Raw genomic sequence first — 12221 nt, forward strand, 5'->3', positions numbered from 1 at the left:
ATGCAGTAGTTATCTCTCTAACGTGTCCACAGTAGCAGCGCTGGCATTATTGTATTATTCAAAATCACATTTTTGGTGACATTTGTACTATTCTATAGAAAAAATATAAGTAAAAATATCATCCTAATGCTGTATGTCTGCTTGATGTTGTCTAGTCTCTGAAAAAGGGCAGCTCAAAATTCTCCTCATTCAATTTTCTGGTCACAGTGCCTAAAAATAATTCTTTTTGTTTTTGTTGATAAAAGTGTAACATAGGGTATAGCTAAATAGCCTGACTTGCGCTGGAAATAATATATAGCTGGCTGCCTGAGACATGTGACTGTGCCATTAGCCTTAGAAATAGAGGAAGTGAAAAACAGCCTCAGGTTTAAAAGTTAAAATAAATTCTTTCTGTTGTTTTGGCTCAGTCAGTGTTGTTCATTACATGCATCTAGCCATTTTCTCCCAGGTAGCCAAAATTGCTTTGTCATCAGCAGCCTAAATCTGGCACGTCTGGTAGCTTGATCCTGAGCCAGATTTATAAAAATAACAAACCAGATTCAGTGCTAAGTATCCATCCGATCCTGGTTGCTAACACTGGCCCAAAGCTAGCCCAAGTAGTGCTAACTGGAGCTGATTCTTACCCTAAATAAACCCAAGTCCATACCCCCAAAATCTAGCCAAATCTGAGTTCCATGTGCTCTGTTGCATGTTGCAAACTGCAGTCCTTAATAGCTGATGTATTCATCCTGGCAATATTTCATACTGGCTCATGGAGCTGAAATGGCAATAAATTGTCTCTAAAGGGTGCTTCTCTCTTATCAACAATAGCTCTGCAGGGGGTTGATAAGGTTGTTGATCCAATGATTCATTTGCCAGGCACTGAGATTTCTAGCTTTTAGGAACATACATTCTGTCTCCTACAGTTTTTTGAAACCTCCCTTAGCTGCTGGGATTTTCACCCGCAGGAAGATAAAGAACACCACCATGAAGCAGTAGCTAGTATTTCACTAGTCAAATATTATCATTACTCTATTTTACAAATTTGCACCATTGTATAGTAATGGCATATATCCATATCCAATTTAGCAGTGTGTAAAACAGTATTAGACTGATCAAGTTATTTTGCCACAGATGATTAAATGACAGCATTTTGCAATGTTGAAATGTAATTGTGTGCAAATTGCCTTTTATCACAGCCTGCTTAATAGGAAAGCATTGAAGTGGCAGTACCCACTTCTGGTTGTTCTACTGCCACACTGGCAAAAGTAAATACTCTTGAGAGTCTCAAGTAATTGGGTGAAAAGTGGATATTTTCCCACATGCCTGAATTTATTCTCGCTCATGTGCTCCAATACATCATAATTTTTTTTTCTACCAACCTTATCATCATCCAATTCACTTAAAATGCATATCATCACCTATACTCCCAGCTCTTTGTTGCCCCCAAATTAATGAGGTGAAGTTTAAAATAATTTTCAGTTCATCAGTGGATAAGTTGAGTTGAAACCAAAATCAGTAATTCAGTTTTTATGATAACTGGTCATATGTTCACTTTTAGACTGTAACACTTTTTGTTTTAAACCTACAGCCATGGCTTCTTTTGTCTTTCTTTATGTCTTGCATGCAGTCTTTTTTAAGCAATCTGATAATGAATGCTGAAATAGTTATGATAGAACTTTGCCTGCTGTATACTGCACTGACCCAACTACTGATACAGATAGTTTATTTTCTCCAAGATAACATTTAAAAGCTATGTATGGGGTTCAGTAAATAAATGCTGGAATGAAGGAAAACAGGAAATTCAGGAAAAATCTGCATTTGTGGATGGGGAAAACGTCAATAAAACTACCGTAAATAATAACTACCGTAAATAATAACCCAATGGGTCAATAAGAAGCTCAGTAGCATGATAGCCTTGTCAATATGTAAGCACCTGGCGAACTGAACTAGCAGGGGAAAAGAAGAAGCAGAATAGCAGCAACGAGCTCAAACTGTGGTTTGTTTTCATAATGATGCAGTTGAAATGGTTCCATGAAAGAGAACAGAGGGCTTTCTATAAGATCTTTAGGAGATGTAAGTCAGACAGATGTTGCACTATGAATTCAGGGCAATTTGACTTCCATCCCTTTGTCATTTTCAAGTGGTCATTGGCATTTGCTCAGCCCCATTACAGATTATTATTTCACGGTATTGAGCATCTATTGTAGGATAAAAAATAAAGCATATAGTTATAGGAGGAAAGAACTGAATGTTTTGATCCACTTACAGTAGGTAAACTATTGGTGACTGATTGCTATGCATATTTATAGGAAAAACTTAAATCCTCAATGAGCTGACACTTCAAAGAAAGAAGCACAGAAAAAGCTAGAAAGCCCTTTTTTTTAAGAGATTTGACATCAAGTCACAAAAATCTTTTTTTCTTTAATCGTATCTTTAAGCATATTTTTATACAATACATCCATTCTCAGCAGAAATATGCATCCTGTTTCAGTGTCATGTCCTTCAAAATCTGGTAATCAAAGATCACAGTGTCCAGTGAAGGGTTACTCGTTTATATGCAGGTGGTTTGCCTGCTGTATGTATTGTTTGTGACCTTCCCAGTGGCGTGCTGGTGTGCAAAGCTCTGTGAAGTAGAAGTGTTCCTCTTTAGTGTTCTTCAGTTTACAGAGCAGAGATTGCTCTGTGTTTTTCAATGAGGACGAAGTTGCTCATGGAGAAAATAGTCCCCTGTGAAGCCAGCAACACAGACTGACATTTCGCCCCCACACACACACACACACACACACACACACACACACACACACACACACACACACACAGATGAACAAGGAGACAAGTTATTACAATTAGATTGAACAGTACGTACCTACAGAATTGTACTCATTATGCCAGATGTCATATCAACACAGTTTTTGAGCAAAGGGCAGGTCAGATTTTAGTAACACAAAAGGATGTAAATACATAATGCGTAACTTTATATTGTGTTTACAATAAACTGCTCCATGACTAACTGATCGCCATATCATTGACATGCACACAGTGCTTAGATAAAGACCCTTAGAAGGAACATTTCATGAGTGACATCCTGACTGTGGAGACCACACAAGCTGGGAGATTCTAAACATGATTTACTAGCAGTTTGCAGTAAAGTTATACATAGCAGTGTAGCTCTTAAGACATACTATTTGGAAGAGCACATGATCTGCAGATGGTTTGTGAATCCTCTTCCATTGCCTCACATGCTTCTATTTCATTCACAGTTGAAAGCCTTTGTTGATGCTTTCTGTAGCTGTAGTAATTGCCGTTTCCTCTTGGGGGTTTTTTTTCTTTGCGGAAGGTTTTTTTTTTTTTCCTTTTTTTTGTGAAAATTTTTTTGGTTGTTAAGAAAAAAAATTTTTTTTTGTTTTTTTCTCATCAATCTCCATTGGTAGCCAAATGGAACATTACAAGAATACAAAATTGTGTTTTTAAAAACAATGTGCTCATTTTTTGGGGGGGCTTTTCCAGGCTCTAACCCAGTCAAGTAAAAGAGCAAAGGAGCCTTGACATTTCATGAAGCAAGAGTTCAGGAGTTGTGATGAAATCTTAAATTTAAAAAACTAGTGCAGTGCCCGTTGAAAATGTGCCTGTTTGGAACGGGCCGATTGCTTGGCCTGTGGTATTGCTGCTTGTAGAATTCATCAAAACCAAACTGTACCCCAAAATTACTTACAGAAGGACCCCAAACCACTTCATATGCAACTCCCCTGTATACCCTACTACTAACTTACTGATTTACCTGGCAGAGAACGTTGTAGATTCAGAATGTAATCACAAAATGAAAATGTGGAGTAATGTGGCCGGGTTGGATCAGTGGGTAGAGCAAGCGCACATATAATTAGAGGTTTATTCCTCAACGCAGTAGTCCAGGGTTCGAATCCGACCTGTGATTTCCTGCATTTCTTCTCCCTCTTTCTCCCCTTTCTATCACCTAGCTGTCCTGTCAAATAAAGGCGGAAAAGCCCCCAAAAAATCTTTAGAAAATGTGGAGTAATCAGACATTGGCCTCATGGACTCATGGCAGTGTGCTACCCACCTGGCCCGTTATGAGAGATAAAAAGCAGATATCTGCGTTCATCAACCACCAGAACCAGACTGTGTGTGTGTGTGTGGGTGGGTGTGTGTGTGTGTGCATGTGCATGTGCGCACAGAGAGACGGTGTTGTCTCGTGTCGTATGATCGTTAAAAATTCCATACAGGTTTAGTGGCTCACGGTCAACGGAGAAGTAGGGGATTTGATTCGCGGGGGTATTTTGGCAACGGTAATGCTATTAGTTAGCAGTAGACTTAATTAACCCGGGTTGAGTCTGATGAAAAGTGCTGTTTCTGCCCGGTTCAGACATTTTCTCGCATTGCACAGCGCTGTGAAGGAAAAATCTGAAGCGCCTTTTTTCACCAGTCGCGATGACGTGTATTTCACATTTTAGCTGCCAAAGCTCAGTTGCTTTCTTCGACCCTCTCTGTCTCTGGTGCTGCGCTCTGCTCAGTCAGTGTGCAGTGCGAGAGGGAGAGTGGCCAGCGGCTAGGGCAAAAGCCAATGTGTGCTTCTTTTACCGATATATATTTAATGATATCTTTTGCATTTCTAATCCGAACAACGTCAAACTTGGCAGTGCACTTACCCATACATGTAGCAAGACACCTGTCAAGTTTGAAATCCATCGGACTAACGGTTCAAGAGATATGCGCAACGACAGACGGACAGACAGACAGACAGACAGACAGACTGACAGACGGACAGACGTTCCTGCAATTTATAGATAGATATCTCTACTCCTGTTTACGGTTTTGATCTCTGGTAACTTTTTCCACTTATTATTGTATAAAAAGCCCAGATATTTCTTCTCGAGGGCCCAGTAGTCTTTCAGCATCTTATAAACCTTCCCTCACTGATGAAAGTGAGTCATATAAACTACCTATTAAGATTCAGCTGGATGCAATTGTGCCAAAATGAGATGTGAGAAGTGTACAGTTTCTCCTAGTCTGAATTTGAGATGATGTGATAGTTTGGCAGCAATAACATCTATAGTAAGTGCTTAACATAATGTATACTTTAGTAAGTGGTTATATATTGGTAATATTATTAACTGAATTTAATTTTTTTTTAAGCAGGTAGCAAGTAACAAAATGTAATTCCTGTTAACAGGAAGACGACAGTGATCTAAAATGAAAAGCTAGAAGAACAATGTTATTTTAAATTGAGTAATTTAACAAAAAAACTAAAAAATACTATTTGCATATTTTTTAAAGCTTACTGCTTTTTAATGAAGTCTCTCTGATATTGTGGAGTACAGTGTGTTTCTGTGGAAAAGGTATCTGGATGATGGGGCATGTGTGCTGCAGACTGAGGTGTGCTGTGGCCACAACAGCCTGTTGTTTGGCCCGGAGCCACCATTCTTGTCCTGTCAGCTCAAATCTCATTGACCACTCCAAATGTTGTGTCAGATCCTTGAGAATTCTTGTCTTGCTTGCAGCACTGATTACGAATTTAACAAACATAAGCTTTACAACTTGAGACATAGCTCAAAACGTTGACAGGGTTGAATGAGAGTTTTAAAGATGAGGTATAGTTTATATTCAAGAAACAAACCCAAACTGATGTGTAATCTTTCTGAAATTGTTATCTGTTTCGTTGTTATTCTGCCATTTTCAGATGATGAGCATGACATCTACTTAAAGTCCTCCTTATTTTTCCTTCTTCTCCTTCCTCTTATCATCATTACCACCTCCATGTGTATGATTACTGATAAAGTATACTGTAGATTACTTACAAATGACAATTGACAAGTGACAATACATTGCAGTATTCAGTTCTGGAGCTTGAATATAGGGTCCTAATAGCATACTAATGGCCGACGCTTGTTATCTTGATAACCAGCTCAGATTTATAGATAGACATTGGCTACTCAGTGTTAAATGTCACTACAAACTGAGTCACACAATTGCAGTGAGTTGGATAACTTCACTTATAGCTCCCTTGCTTTGTTATCCTGCTATCCATTGTTTATTAATAAGGTGTATGTCACCTTTGTCTCTCAGAGACCTGCTCCATTTTTATCTATTTTTCTCATCTATCTGATTTTTCTTTTTCCCCATTAGCTGGCATCTTGGGACTCCACTCGTGGTTTAAATGGTAGCCTAAAGGAGAATCGGATAGAGAGCGGTATGCAGGGAGTGACGCTGAAGATTGTAACATTACTGGTAAGTTGTGGGAGTACACTGAATCTAACAACTCTGACCTGAGCAGGCAAATATCTGAGTAAGAAAACAAACAGCACCGTATAGAGGCAAATGTATCAACACATTCATTAAGTTGTTCTTTACACCCACAAATTAAGCATCATTTCTCTGTGAATTACACACTCAAACATAATACTGTGAATCATCTTTTTAAAGCTATAGTGTATAGTTTCTGCCGCCCCCCATAAGGAATTCTAAGTAACAACAAAACTGTCAGTGCATCCACATGATACAAGCCTTACGTGACCACCCCCAAGCCCCCTTCACACAGTTGCTAGAAGCCAAGGAGAACACGGAGGATTAAAAAAACATGATGGACTCTTCAGAAGAGGTAATTATCTTCACTCAAGTTTCTGTGCGGGAAAGTGACCGGACGATACAATCTTCTGAACATAGCCATGCTGAGAAATACAGAGAGAGAGTTGTGTGGAGCTGATAGTCTTAATTAGCTTTGTAGCAACTAATTTGGCAATGGCTTGAATGTAACTGTTATTAATATCAAAAAGTTACACAATGTGTTTACTCACAGATAAATTAATTTTGATGAATACTTCTTTGCCTTGATTTCAATGACACTCAACATTCTTCTCTGCAGATATTTCACAATAACACAATGAGTTTGCATTTAAAAAAGCATACAGCTCCAAGCAAGCAGAGCAGAGCAGACAACAGGAGGGCTTCTGACAAAACATTGGAATTAATTAAGTCCTGTTTCTAATAATAGCCTCTCTTAAAGAAAAGCCTATTTGTTACCTCAGTTGAGTTAAATATCTGTTTGCTATTTGAGAATTTACTGTGATAAACAAACGGTTATAGGTGTTATCACAGGAGGATGGAGAACCAACAAGGACAACACAGGATCTTAGAGAACTAGACCTTTTCTAATCTACTTTGGTCATACTCACTTAGAAGAGGGAAGTTTAGGTCTTTTTCTCCATCTTGCCCTGTGAATCTAAAGCAACAGAAGGTCGTTAAAAATAAATCCTACTATACAGCAGTTTTTCTTTAATTAAATTCACCAATTCTAGCAGCTAAAGTCACTTCCCACCCCCTCTCTTTGTTTTTCCTCTTCTTCACACATGATTTACCTGCACCATATTTATTCACATAAGCTCAGCTCACCCCTGGCAGTGTCACTTAATCAAGTCATTTTCCCCTGCCTACGTTAACACCCCCATCTCTTCTCTGTCCCTCTCCCCTGTCTTCTTCAACTCTCTTTAGTCCTCCTTCACTCATTTAATTCTGCCCAGACACTTTCAACCCATAAAGAAGAACCATGGTTGGGTGCAATAAATTTAAATTTGCAATTTCCATGTTGATGTACTGTAGCAGTTGCCATGGCGCCATGTGTTACAGGTCAACAGTTGCTGCAGAAAATATTTTATTAAGATGAACTTTAACTTAGATCACCTTAGAAACTCTTCATAAAGGTGTCACTCCAAAGTTCTTAAGATGACTGAATGTGTCCTTGCTTCGGTCGCCAATCCAGCCCCGAGAAGATTATGGTGCATCTTGATAAATGACATGCCTTCTGTGATTACGTACACATACTCTACTCTTTTCCAAACTTCTGAGGATAAATCGTGGGCTTGGAGACAAAATCCTCACACATTCACATTCCTAAGGATTATCATTGTGAGTAAAACAACAACAATATTCATTGAAACAGGAAGAGCCTTTTGTGATGGTGGCAGAGAATATTCTGGGTCAACCCAAGAGATACAAGGGTTTCTCCATTGATGTCCTGGATGCCCTGGCCAAGATCCTGGGCTTCAAGTATGACATCTACCAAGTCGGAGATGGGAAGTACGGCTCAGAACTCCCTAATGGATCCTGGAATGGCATGATTGGAGAACTCATTGGCAAGGTTGGTGTTTTCTTTTTATTACTGTTAATCAATGTCCAGATTTCAGTCCAAATAATTTTTTGGCCATTTTTTTCTGGGAGTCAGGCAACACTGTCTTGTTCTAATATGGGATCCAAATTATATTACTCAGTAAAGTGGGAAAGATTGGACAAACATTGCACAGGCCAACAGCCGCTACATGCACATCAGTTTTCTCCAGTGGTTGACATCACCGATTGATTGAACTGGGTCTGATTTCTGCCTTTTAAAAAGGAACCTGATAAGGTTTGAGACCTTGACAATTGCTTTTATGGGTCATAATGATAATGGGATTTAATTCCCATTGATACAGATAGAAGTGTTTTTCATTGCATAGTGGCTAAATAAATTAAATAAATCTCAGATTTATGTACTGTAACTTGACGAGAAAGCTACAGTGTTTACTCCATAAAGGCTATTAAATTCATGTTTCAGATTTCAGACATTTTATTACTGTAAGGTACACTCTCAACCATATCTTTCAACATACAATATCAAGATAATGCAGACTGGAAATAATATGGACTTAAATCCAAGATTAGCAAGAAAGGCACTCTAGGGTTAAAATCTTTACGAAGGCCTAATGATCTCCCTGGTTATTAGCTTCAAAGTCAAGAATGTACTGGGCAGATGAAAAAATGATGATGAACGATCATTGTGTCAGAGACAAATTGTCTGTCGGAGTAGACAGAGACAGATACTTGCATTTTAAAATTGAAAATGTGGACTGATGGTGGTTGTTAAAGAAAAGTATTAGTGTTAACAAAACCATTAGGTTTCTTCTTTTAAGGAATGAAAATGTGCACAACAAATTTCCTTCCAATTTGGCCATTACCTTCGCAGATATCAGAAACAGTGGCGTGATGTAGATCTAGAGAAAAAGAGAGAATAAAGTGCATCACCTGTTAGAAGTGTGATGCAAGCTCATTTGAAAACTGAAGTTTGCATGATGGAGACACAAGAGCAAAGGTCCCAGGGTCACCAAAGTTTCTTTCTTTTGGGAGTATTTGAAGTCGGCCACAAGTTTTAACATTTTCGCCACAAACAAACCAACCTAACCTCCTCAATGATGAGAAAACATGGATCAATTAATGGAGGTCAAATGTGCTAAATTTGCTCCCAATGTTTAACAACGTACAAAGATTTTTTAAACATATTCTGTTGTTTTAAAAAGAAATATTAGAAAGTGACTAAAACTGACTCTTCATCCACAGCGAGCTGACTTGGCCGTATCAGCCATCACCATCACCCCGGAGCGTGAGAGTGTGGTGGATTTCAGCAAGCGCTACTTGGACTATTCAGTGGGAATCCTGATGCGCAAGTCAGAGGAAAAGATCAACATTTTCTCTTTGCTAGCACCATTTGACTTGGCAGTGTGGGCATGCATTGCTGCAGCAATCCCTGTGGTGGGAATCATGATCTTCCTGCTCAGGCGCATCCAAGCAGTGCGTTGCCAGAGCAATGCAGGAGGCCCTCCGCCGCCTTCAGTCTCCACTTCGCTTCAGAGTGCCATCTGGATTGTCTACGGTGCTTTTGTGCAACAAGGTGGGTGATATCGTTTGAGTCTGGCCTCCACAACATGCAAGGACTGCGGTTATAAATCTAGTATTTGTCATATATTGGAGGGCCAAGACTCAGACAGGTTTTTATTCTACCAAATCGTAAATCAACCTCTTACTAGTAAACACTTTTCTGTTTGAAGGTGTGTTAACTGCTAAAGTAAGTGTCATTGTTAAATCAATGAAAAACAAGCCTGCTATTGACAGTGATACACCATTGTACACCAAGCACCAGCCATGCAGTTCTTAAATGTTAAACCCTAAATCTAAGTAGGAAAAAAACACCAAAAACTACTTCAAGTGATTAAGGACAGACGATTAAAATTTAAAGGAGTCTAATTAATGAAAATGCACATGTGGTTGTCAGTATACAGCCAATGCTGATTCAGTAGTGAGTCAGTTTGAGGCACAACACCCACCCTAGCATTTTCTAAAGGTGCCCTCGTCAAGGAGAACATCCCCTCTTTAGGTCTGGTGTTGATCCAGGTATGTCCGGTTTGGATAAATGACTACTTCAGCAACTGATGTTAAAGCCTGAACAATATCTATCAAAGTCTGGCACACTGCCTATGAGCCTTTTTTAACCCACCCACTATATTTCAAGAAAAACTTGCATGTCTTTTCTCTGCTTCCCCTTTTTTTCTCTTCGTTTCTGGCTTGCGTTCAAATGTTGCCACTTTTTGTTTCAGTCAAATGGATTGCATTTTTTTTCTGGGGATGATGCTTTGATATGGATCTGACTGCTGATGCATAGTGGGCCTTTTTGAGAGAGCGTAAACTTGGCAACCGTATGATTTCATAATGATATGCCAACACTTGGCTGGGTTTTGCTTTATGTTCATGAGGATTAAACTATCCAACCACAGACACACTGTCTTTTTCAAACAGGGACTGCCCTTCTTTTGTTCCATAGAGGGTCAGGGAGAGGTAGGAAATAATCAGAAACACTCTCAGGTTGCCGATTAGCTCAGTTGGTAGAGCGGGTGCATATGTGCAGAGGTTTGTTCCTTGATGCAGAGGGTCTGGGGTTCAAGTCCGACCTGTGACGGTTTTCCTGTGTGTCTTCCCTCTCTCTCTCAGCTTTCCTATTGAATAAAGGCAGAAATGCCCCCCCCCCCCAAAAAAAGAAAGAAACTGTCAGAGAACTCATGAAAATAACACTTTGTCATTGTGATCAGAGTTAAATCAATTTGTTTCAAAGATGAAAGAGCCTGCACCACAGTGGACGGCTGCAGTAGTGTAAGATCCATTAGAAGTTTCAAGATGCACATTTCACATTCAATGACCTTAAGAAATCAGTCAAAGCCATATTTAATAAAAATGACTGATGCCGGAGTGCTATGTATCTGACAAGGCTGTCCGTTTTCCCCCCCCAAACTGTCCTAAGGGCACAGCTGTGTTGATTGTGACACTTTCAGACAAATATGTTTTCATTACATTTCACACTCCTGAATCTCTCAGATGACATTTCTATGGCTTTACTCTTCAAAATTAAAATGTGTGCTGACATTTTTCTCATGCACCTCATAAGCTGTTGGATATTTTGAGAGAAAGAGTCGGTACGACAGAGAAAAAGTGAAAATAGAAAAGCTAATGTGACGAACCTGTCTTTTCCTCTCAAAGAAAACAAGGAAGGGCAAAGGATTAAAGACATGAAGGAAATAACAAAAAGACAGGGAGAAGAATGAATATTAATTAGTACTAGGCTATTTGAAAATTTAATTGGGTAATAAAATATAAAAGTGTGCAAGTACCATTTCAGGCTAGATGGTTTTGAATAGACTAAGCTATTGGGAAAATAAGTGATGAAAATGTACAGTAAATCATCATTACATGTCATTTAGCTTACATTTGCTATACATGACAGAGGTTGCACGCCTCTGGAGCAACTAGGAGTTAAGTGTCTTGCTCAGGGACACATTGGTTGATGTATCACAATGAGAATTGAACCCTGGACTCCCACACCAAAGGCATGTGCCATCACCACCCCATCATCATCAGATGCATATAGTTGACTGCTCCAGTGTTACCTGCAAATATGAGAATTATCTCAGAAGTGAGAAAACCTTACAGCAGCTTTAACACAAAATGGTGGTTTTCAGTGCACATATGTTTCTGGTAGAGTAGGGATCAGAGAGTGATGCTGTATAGTATATAGTGAAGATGATGTGTGCTTCTGGGTGCAGTTTTTATACCCATGTGTTTATACCTGCTCCTTCACAGGCAGCGACTCCATCCTGGGATCGGTGGCTCTGCGTATTGTTATGGGCAGCTGGTGGCTCTTCACCCTCATCGTCTGTTCGTCCTACACAGCAAACCTGGCTGCTTACCTCACCGTGTCACGCATGGATAATGCTGTCCGGTAAGGCACAATACCTTCATGTTTACATTGTTTAAATTGAGTCAAATGCACTTGCTTATCTTATTATGGAACCTTAAAACAACAGGGAATTTAACTTTTAAAAAATTATTGATTTATTTATGCTGCATATGTTTTCCATGTACACGTGCACTGT

The 12221-nt window shown here is 39.3% G+C and overlaps 1 protein-coding gene across 3 annotated transcripts in view; it reads left to right on the top strand.

The window, feature by feature from the left end:
* Positions 1-12221, top strand: part of grid1a (glutamate receptor, ionotropic, delta 1a) — a 262279-nt gene that overhangs the window by 227581 nt on the left and 22477 nt on the right. For all 3 annotated transcript variants that reach the window (XM_039784464.1, XM_039784461.1, XM_039784462.1), the window contains exons 9-12: positions 6121-6222; positions 7931-8128; positions 9361-9691; positions 11929-12067. In XM_039784464.1, coding sequence (XP_039640398.1) covers positions 6121-6222; positions 7931-8128; positions 9361-9691; positions 11929-12067 — 770 coding nt within the window. The remainder of the gene's footprint in view (positions 1-6120; positions 6223-7930; positions 8129-9360; positions 9692-11928; positions 12068-12221) is intronic.

Source organism: Perca fluviatilis, chromosome 19 (assembly GCF_010015445.1).
Source record: "Perca fluviatilis chromosome 19, GENO_Pfluv_1.0, whole genome shotgun sequence".
NCBI lineage: Eukaryota > Metazoa > Chordata > Actinopteri > Perciformes > Percidae > Perca > Perca fluviatilis.